The sequence below is a fragment of the Montipora foliosa genome, chromosome 1 (genome assembly GCF_036669935.1).
Source record: "Montipora foliosa isolate CH-2021 chromosome 1, ASM3666993v2, whole genome shotgun sequence".
NCBI classification, from domain to species: Eukaryota; Metazoa; Cnidaria; class Anthozoa; order Scleractinia; family Acroporidae; genus Montipora; species Montipora foliosa.
The window spans coordinates 47,908,107-47,918,106 of record NC_090869.1 but is presented as its reverse complement, the minus strand read 5'-3'; the positions used below and the strand labels follow the sequence as shown (position 1 = coordinate 47,918,106).

Below are 10,000 nucleotides of genomic sequence, written 5' to 3'. Positions count from 1 at the left end.
TGCGCTCAGCTGAAAACCCTTTCGAGCCTCCTTAATTAACATCCTGCAACAAAGACGACTGTTATGGTTCGATCACGTCATGCGCATGCCCCCAACACACTTACCCCGCCATGTACTCCACTGGGCATCATCAGGATACCTTCGCCTAGATAGGTAACGCATGCGATGACATGACGCGGTCACCAGAGACCTGCAGGAGTTTATCTCCTATGAGGAAGCAGTACCTTTGTGTTGGCGCTATGTGGGTCTTAATCCACGACTGCCGTACAGAAGAAGATGAAGCTTCGCAAGTGGTCCCAGGTCATTTTGGGGTATGGAACGATGTGCTGCTGTAAAAGAGGCTCCGTTGGGGCATTGACTGAATTGCGATCGATGCAGCATTAAATTTGAAAGCGAGGTGACGCCATGTGATAAGCGATGTTGTCAAGTGTCCAACTAGCGCGACTCAGTTCTTGTGTTTGTCCTCTACCACAACTTGGCAAGTAGTTCAATATTGTTAGGAAGTAAACGCAGGGGACAAGCAAAGTCGACAGACTAAAGAATAACGCGCTGTTACCATGTTGTTACTCTATCCCGCTTCCGGCTCTCTTCATCTGCAAGATGCCCACTTACAGAATGTTTTCCCGTTGGGAATTGATCCCTTCAAGGTGGCTCAAACCAGTTTCAACGCTTCCAAGTGACGCTCTTATTAGAAGGATCGGCACCACAACGTTGTATCATGTATTAGCAATATTGTGGTACCAAATGAAACACGAATTATTGCTGAACAAGGTACAGTCATCATTGTGACGCAATATGTCACCGTGGCAACGGGCAAGCCCTGTAAAAACAACCTTTATTTTGTCTTTAGTTGCTTATATCTCAAAAACGAACTCGGTGACCCCCATGTTTTATTTCTGAAAAGTAATCAGCAAAGTTTAAAAAAATCTGTCTGGCGGATTCACAGCCACCTTAATTCTGTGATTTTTTAAGGTGGCTCTGAATCCGCTGGACAGATTTTTTAAACTTTGCCGAAAGTTTCATCGTGGCCTTCTAATCATTATTCAGCAATAAAAAGGGGAGTCACCGAGTTTGTTTTTGAGATATAAAAACTAAATCCAAAATATAGGGTGTTTTTGCTGGGCTTTCCCATTGCCAACGTAACTTATTACATCACAATAATGATCACATCTTGTTTGGAAATAATCGGTGTTTGATATGGTATCATAACATTGCTGTTACGTGATACACTGTTGTAGCGTCATTCGATCTAAAGAGAGTGTGGCTTGTAAGTGTTGAAACCCTTTGGAGTCTCCTAAGTGCTTCATTAGGGTACCAAGCTTATGTAAAGCGAAACGCACGTGCGGTAACTACTCTTCAGTTGGCCTCCACATTTTTGTTTTCTCTTGGGAAATAAGCGTTCTTCAAATCAATAAGTTTTCACAGTTGATTCTGTTGAGTTTCAGGCCACCAAATTTTTCCTCGGAAGCAACGGTAATTAAATAAACTTAGTAAGGCCTATGTACATACATCGAGTTTGCGAAATGCACGGTTGTAGCTTGGATTACCTTCTCTGTTGTCTTATTATGTTTTTCTGTACGGGAAATTTCAAGTTATGATAAGTGTCAGAAAAATGATAATCCACCACTACATAACCCACATTAATAGATCGAGAAGTAATGGTTTCGGTTTCTTACGAAAATAGACACCAACCAGCCGGCAGGTACAAAACACAGGTCACAGGTCACAGGTCACTGTTTTACCAATACAGACAGTATCCTAAACATTCATAAAAGCTAACCAGTTATTTTTTATGAGTTTTAGGATACTTTCTTTATTAGTAAAACAATGACCTGTGACCTGTGACCTGTGCTTTGTACCTGCCGCCAACCAGCTGGCTCAGCGAGCATGCAATTGCTCAAGGCTGGAGGGCTTTGATTCCAATCACCATCTGAAATATAAACAGTCGGTGGTAAGAACACTGATTCAAAGAGCCCAGCCAACAGTTATCACGAAAGACGGCAATAAGGAAGTTGAAATCCGTTCTTTGAGACATCAATTACAAGCCGCGGATGTTAAGAATCTCTCTTAGACGGCTCCAACGTCAGGTACAAAGCGTCTCCACCTACAGCGTCCCGCTTCCTTACGTACAAGGGGTATGGCAACAGTGCCTTCAAATGGGAGGTTGGCTCCCACCACGACTTCAACACCATTGGGCAACAATTCGTTCACCCCAAAGATCTTACATCTAAGAAAGAAAATGCAAAATCCAATGCAATTTCACTTTGCGGGGGAGACAGCAACATTTGGGGTTGGATTTAGGAACACGTTTCGATCAAAAGAGTGTTCAGGCCACTGACCATGGATATCGATCGCCGCCTCCTCGAAGGTTACCAGAGACTACGATAAGTTCAAGAGAAGAGGTAGGGAAGCCATCGAAATCTATTGTCGGGCCTCATCATTGTAGCAGGACGCCCCAAGATCTACCAAGTCGTTCTGCCACGTGGTTCACAAGATAAATCATGTGACAATAGGTCCAAATCCATCACTTGGCCACGTTCGATATATCAATATCCACACATAGTTCCGAAGCTTTATAGTTAAATTTGAATATTCTTTTCTTTAGAAATATCCCTTAAGACTATAATTTGACTAACCTCCCCCCTCCCCCAACAAAAAAAAAAAAAAACAGAGAAGTTAGTCTCAGTGAAAGTGATCATCGCAGTTGTGAAGCAACTTGAGCTGTTGCGAAAGAAGCCTAAAAATACCAATCTTGAAAGGAACTCGACTTATGATATGATCGACTTATAGCGCTACACTTCCTCTACCATCTAATCAGCTATCAAGCCATCAGAGAACTGGTAACTTGTAAGTTCATATATATTCCGCAGTTCAGATATATGAGAACATTTAATAAAATCTTTCTATCAGAGACCCTCGCAAGGGAAGCAATAGCGGATCCAGACCATGAGCTAAGGGAGGTGCCCGCTTTTGCGGTTTTTAGTGTTGTTGTCTGCAGAAAGTGCAAGACATTTAAAAGTGTTTCACTTTTAACATCCCAAAAAAGGGGACCCCCGGGCCGTCGGGGCTTTTCTCCTGGATCCACCACTGTTTTATTCCTAGAATTAATTTAAAAAGCTAAGAATCAAATGGATCTAAAATGTAAGGTTACAAAATTGTAATGAGTTTCATCATTAGCTATCATTACGTGGGGGAACAGAAAAAGTATAAAGTATGAAAGGCGAGCTTGAAAGGCGACAAAAGGGAAACTGAAGAACTGTGACCCAGTCCCTCCGCTCATACAGCTTTGTTGTCACGTCACTTACATCAGTTGGTGTGACAGGTTGTAACAGCACTTCTTCCACAGTTCATATATGATCCATTTCATATATCATTTCATCGTTACTTCTTCTATACATTCGTAATGTTTAGGGCGTTAGGTCTAGGCTTTGGAACCAGTATTCTATTTATCCCAACTCTGTTCTTCACAAGGTATCGCACGGCGAGAGCGGTCGAACGAGACTCAAACGCTGCAAACATTGCCATTGTTGGAGCTGGGATCGGAGGTTCGAGTTGTTCCCACTTCATTCGGGAGCTCTTTGGATCTCAAGCAAACATCGATGTATTCGAAGCGTCGAATAGGATTGGAGGGCGATTGGATACTGTGGAAATCTCTGGGAAAAAGTTTGAATCCGGAGGGTCCGTTATTCATCCGGACAACCATTACATGGGAAGTTTTGTTAAGAAGCTTGGTGAGTGGTAATGTAAAATTCATTAATAATTCAAAAGGGTGCCAGCCAACGGAAACGCCCCATTCGGGTCACATACGCGTGTAAATCCCGATAAAGTTCAACTGTCTGAAAGCACGGGGAGGGAAATAGGTAGCAGGGAAAGGCTGCGGTTGATAAATTGTTAATAAGTTAAATAATTTTATCAATAGGATTGACTTTTATAAAGATCTCTAACTCGCCTAATTATTATGCTTAACTTTAATAGAGACGAGGCTGTAAAATTGTACAAAGTTTATTGATCAATCACAAGTTTGACGTTTCAATCACAACTATTGGGACGACAATTTACTTGCCTCTTGTGTGTTTTGTTAAGAAAGTTTAATGCATCCTCTCATCCTGTCTCATGCAAATGACCATTAATACAAACTAACAAATAAAACTAATTGGGTGGCTAAAGCTTTCCACTTTGCTTGGTCTCTTCACAAACGAATTTGCTCAACCAAAAGTTTAGTGTATTTGGCGACATGTGCCCAACTGAAACAGTCACATCTTGAACATCTTCGCATTTGAGAGGCCCTGTTAGGGGTAAATTCCGACAAGCGACATGGCCTTGAACCGGCGACATGATAGCTACGAACTGGCGACGACCAACAGACTATTACAACGAATTAGCGAAAGCCATACAAATGTCAAGACTGACCAACAGCGAATTTCAGAATTGTGAATGTTCTGCGGACTGCGGAACATTTGCGCGTACACAATTCGTCGTAATTACTTAATAATGATCATTGTTAACAATAATGGCCAATTATGGCTAATAAGGGTCCAATAAAGGCGAACAGAAATACATCTCATTTTACTGCTGTTTTGATTGTTCATGTCATGTGATTGACGTATTCAGTGCATCACTCCCTTTGAGGACTTTTCCGCTTTGCGTATCATGTTCTCCCTGCATGACCCACGTGCGCACTCCATCAGTCTGTCAGAGAGATACTTTTTTCTCTATTGATTGCGTTCATCTCGGTGTTCCAAATCGTAAGCCAGTTATTGAAATACATCACTATTGGAGTCATAAGCGAGTCGTCGGAGTGCTGAACTTGTGCACGGTCAGAGTCACATGACGGGTCTGTTCAACATCAGAGACCACGCTGTTGTTTAAGGTCGGACACGATAATATTTTATCTTACTTGAGTTATGTTAATCACACGGGCGTGGAGTTGTCCCATAGGAGTTTGGAAATATTTAGCATTGAATTTAGCAATTTATTTTCATAGAGCTTTTGTAGTAGAAACATGGCTGGTCAGTTTCGCTCTCCAAAGAGTAAAGAAGAAGAGACCAGTCTAGTGTCGGAGCCACTCCAAAAGCAACACAATACAACACTAAAATGGGTGGAAAAGTCTTCGAGGAATGGCAGCAGCAACGGCAAAATAACTGTGCAATGTCAGAAGTTGTTGGAGTGGCCGGTCTCAAATGAGGCCCTGTTAGGGGGGGTGCCCATGTCCTCCGTCTGAATTTCACAGCTAGCTATGTCGCAATTTTGGAACATTCTTGTGTCGCCTGTCGGAATTTCATTAATAAATTTTAGCTCGTTGCCCCTCTGACAATCCCCATTCGCTGGAACGATGCCAACGGAGCATACGGTCTCTATCTTTAGTACTTTTAAGCCAAGGGATTTGAGACCTTTTTTTAATTTTTAATACCTATTCTGACTACTTGGAATAGTGGTTGAAGTCAATGAAATTCCATCTAGTAAATTATACTAGTGAATAAAGGCCTAATCTGGCAAAGCAATTCAGCTATAATAGTGTTTCTACAATTCTGGTAGTGCAAGAGTCTAATGTTTCTTCCGAGTTCAACTCTGATTTAGTTGTCAGACTGTGCTTTTCTGTAACTATAACAACCCAGGAGGAAGGACATTATCGACCATTCATTATCCGCAAGGCATGCGTTTACAAAAGGTCTGTGAAAAATCATAGTTAGTAGAGGGGACTGGTTATGAAACTCAGCAAACTTCAAAGGGTTAATGGGCTTTAAAACGGTTTGCCTGTGGCTCCCCGTTTTAAATACCCATAAAGGTCTCCCGCTGATATTTTATCTACTACATAAATTGTTATTAGCTCGCAATTAAGAACAACACCTCGTACGAAAAAGGACAGAAATGAAACCAACCACCCAAACAAACAATCAAACAACAAAACCAAAACAACACGGTGTGGTGAAAAAATCTGAAATGCTTTTAGTCATTTTTCTCGACAACAGTAGTGGCGACCTTAAGTTTAAGGTTGCTCTGGACACAGATCGCTTTAGGGGACACCTCTTTGCTATGCACTCTTCCCCTTGGATCTACTGTACATTCTTGTTATGAATTGTGGTCCAAAAAACCTTGTTCACAAGCCTTCTCCTGGGCAGCAAAAACATACTGTACCTCTCTATGCTCTTCCCCAAATAACCAGCTCTGAGCCACTGCCATGACCTCCCATCAGCCACTTCACTGACATTCCTTATATAAGGTCCCACAGAGTCTCCTTTTCCCAAACCATCTCTTTCGTTGCCTTGTCTGCCCACTTTTTGGGGCATTACGAAACCACGAAACAGTGAAATGCTGAAAAAGCAAAGCAAAACACCATATATGACCCCACCATACATTGAACACTAACTGACAAAGGTTGGATTTGAGATTAAATATTGTTTTAGGCCTAATCTCATTCTTAATCTGAATCCTAATCTTAATCTCAATTAATTAGGAGCAATAATATTTAATATTTATTGATATGTAATCTCAAAATCCAACTTTGTCGGTTGGTATTCAATGTACAGTGGGTCGTACATGATGTTTCGATGTTTCGTGGTTTAGTAATGTCCCACTTTTTGTACTTGTTCTTCATTCTCCCACTGGCCACGTCTCTCCAACCCTTAAACATCCACTCGTCACTCGCCTTGACATATCCAAACAGACTACACTGTAAGTTCCTCATTTGCACAATCATACACACTGATCAGTTCCCTTGTGCCTCCTTCCTCTTCATTTACAACCTCACTACACGCCCCTTCTTGTTTGAGGCCCCAAGCATCTTCAACCTCTTCCTTGTCCTCTCATCCCATCGCTCTCAGTTCCTGATCACTCCAATCCAAAATTCCTTCATTGTACATTGCCACACCATGCTATAGCCTATGCATTTCTCTCCCTAATCAAATTCCCACCCAAAACTTTGACCTTGCCACCAGTTTAAGCCTCCTGCTTGGCTTTTGTCCTTTATCTCCTTCATAATATCTGCACCTCCAATACTACCACTACTACTGCTACTACTACTACTACTACTACTACTACTATTACTACTACCGGTACTTCTACTACCACCAGTACCACCACCACCACAACAACAACAACAACAACAGCAATGATAGTTATTGCGTTCAACGGAGGAAAGGTAGTAGATATTATCCTGGGTGTCCTGTGGTTTCAAGGGTGACCTTTTGGAATTTTTTTTCGTTGAATGTCTGCATTTTCTGTGCCATTTTGAATGACTTCATATGTCACATATGCAAAGTCTATCACGCACCTTGTAGTAGGCTGAGAATGTCTGAGCACTTCCACGGCAGGAAGTCAGCAAATCACCGGCATGTACAAAACGCAGGTCACAGGTCACAGGGCACAGGTCACAGGTCATTATTTAACCTATACAGAAAGTATCCTAAACATTCATAAAAGCTAACCTTAGGCCTTATTAGTCCTAATTAGGCCTTTTTAGGCCTAATTAGGCCTAAAGAAAAGTATCCTAAACATTCATAAACGGTAATTTTAGGCCTAATTAGGCCTAAAGAAAAGTTTTTAGACCTAACGTTAGCTTTTATGAATGTTAAGGATATTTCCTGCATAGGTAAAACAATGACCTGTGACCTGTGACCTGTGACCTGCGTTTTGTACCTGCCGGCAAATCACGGACTTCCGGCTCATGTACACACGCTCAGAAATTTGAAACAACAGTGGTTGTCAATGGTTACAAAAATGGACCTTCACTACGACTGTGCATAAATTGGAAGTGGCCACTGAGTCTTTGTTTTTGGTGCTGACCAAAAGAAAAGCGGACTCTGGGGACTAGATTGGTCTAAACCAGTGTCCATAAAACGCCCCGAATATAAAAGCATATAGACCGTGTATCTCAAATATCCGCACTAGCTACATTTATTTTACAGTCTAATGATTGCTCTATCTTGCTACGAAACGGCTTTCACGAACCTCTAACGCATGCATGTACCGATCTTAAAAGTTCAAACGAAATCTGTGTCCTGAGCCAAGTGATGATAATAATAATAATAATAATAATAATAATAATAATAATAATATGGTAATGATAATGACAAAAATGATCAAATCTGTTTTTTATATTCGAGGTAAAAAATAAAATAGCTTACATGTAACAAGTCAGCATTGATATATTACAGATTTCAGCATTTACTTATAAAAACAAGTGGTAAAAAATGATGATGTTTGAACCATTCTACAATCATTGTCTTGTCCAAGCTCAAGTTCATAAAAATTCTGCACATTAACAATTTGTGTGATATATTTACTGCGCCAACATACTTCGAATTTTTTTCATTTAAGAAATTTAAAGTCTTTAAGGTCTTAGGAGCAAATGTCAATTCCAAACGTCTTTACCTTGGTTGTCTGCAACAAAATGTAGTTAATTCTGAAAGCTATAGCAATACCTATGATGACCTAGAGTTTATTTGATTTAGTTTGAATGAACAAGTCTTTCTGCTGTGCAAACATTGTCCCCTTGCAAAATTGGACTAACTAGGCAATGATATAATGCTATGCCTTGAGCTGGTTGTTGTGGACAGTAAATTTTTATTTCTTGTATGCAATTAGTTTTTTGGTCGAACATGTATTCTTTTTACTCAGGTTACACTTCCTCATTACTGAGCACAATCAGTTAAGTGTCATAAGAGTTTTCTTGCAATGCCCCTAGGGGCCAAGTAGTACAAGTGTATTAGGACCGAAAATTTTGTTAAATCGTTTTTCGTCCTGTTAAACCGAGTTCATGTTATGTAGCTACACGGGTACTCCTTTTTCTTGTCTTGTTGCACACATTCGGTAAGCCTCGTCATTTGTTAAATATTATCTTTTTGGTTAAAGTCTTACGTAGTTTATCTCCTAACTCATATTACTGTTTTTCTTTCTTTCTTGCGGCAAAAGTTGCATTGCTCCCGAGTTTGTTTGTCAGCAGAGGCGTGTATTCGGAATAAAGCAGAGTTGTTTCTTTTTCTTGTCGAGTATACTTTGTCCTTCACACTGGTAAAAGGCTAACATTCTCACACAATTTATTCTTGTTCTTTTTGCTTTTCACAGGTTTGAAAAAGCTTAAAAGCAATGAGGCTGATAGTCTTTTTGGAATTTACGACAGTGAAAAATTTGTGTTTTATGGCAGCAACTGGAAAATTGTAAATTACATCAAGCTCATTTGGAGATATGGTTTGTTTGACCTCTACAGAATGAACAAGTTCATCACCAACATGTTGAAGGATTTCTCAAACATTTACACATTGCAAGAAAATCAAAAGGCATTTAACAGTGTTCCTGATATGCTGAAAGCAATGGGAGGGGATCAAATGTATGAATACACACAGCTAACTACAAGACAAACGTTGGCGAAAATTGGCCTAAATCGCATATTGATTGATGAGCTAGTAACAGCTGCCATGAGGATCAATTATGGTCAAGATGTGTCTTTGAATGGGTTTGCAGGTAGGGAGACTTAAAACGATGGCTCCTTTTGATGTGTTGCTAAATGAAAATGAATATAGTAAACTCCTATGGAAAGTAGGTGCAGTTAAATAATTGAATCTGTTATTATTTTCTCCTGCCTCTAGCTATCATCTTTCTTTGTATTAATTTTATTGACCTTATAATAATGATTGATTAGTTGATTGATTGACTGACTGACTGATTTACAGTGTGATCTGCTTCAATCAAATTTCCATGAAAACGTTTTGCAAACTTAAGGCTGTCTTCTATTGGAGCCAACCAATAGTTAATTTGTTAGATATATTGTAATGGTCTGCCATTACTAACTTTCAGATCTTGAGAGAGCTGGATCGAGGAGAAAATGACGTCAAAGTCTCACCAGTTTAAGAATGCAATGCGTGTGTAGGCGGCTGAATTAATAGTTCAGCACAGGAGTTTTGGGCTTTCAGATTTTTAAACTCGTGTTTTGCATATGTACGTGTATAATAAGTTGTGTTTACACACCAAAATTTTAAGCTAGTGAGTAAATGACGTCACTTTT

The 10,000-nt window shown here is 40.2% G+C and overlaps 1 protein-coding gene across 1 annotated transcript in view; it reads left to right on the top strand.

The window, feature by feature from the left end:
• Window positions 1–3,328: 3,328 nt before the first annotated feature.
• LOC137999943 (prenylcysteine oxidase 1-like) overlaps window positions 3,329–10,000 on the top strand; it is an 11,322-nt gene continuing 4,650 nt past the window's right edge. Inside the window, exons 1-2 of the mRNA XM_068845982.1 lie at window positions 3,329–3,731; window positions 9,064–9,459. Coding sequence (XP_068702083.1) covers window positions 3,404–3,731; window positions 9,064–9,459 — 724 coding nt within the window. The 5' untranslated portion in view covers window positions 3,329–3,403. The remainder of the gene's footprint in view (window positions 3,732–9,063; window positions 9,460–10,000) is intronic.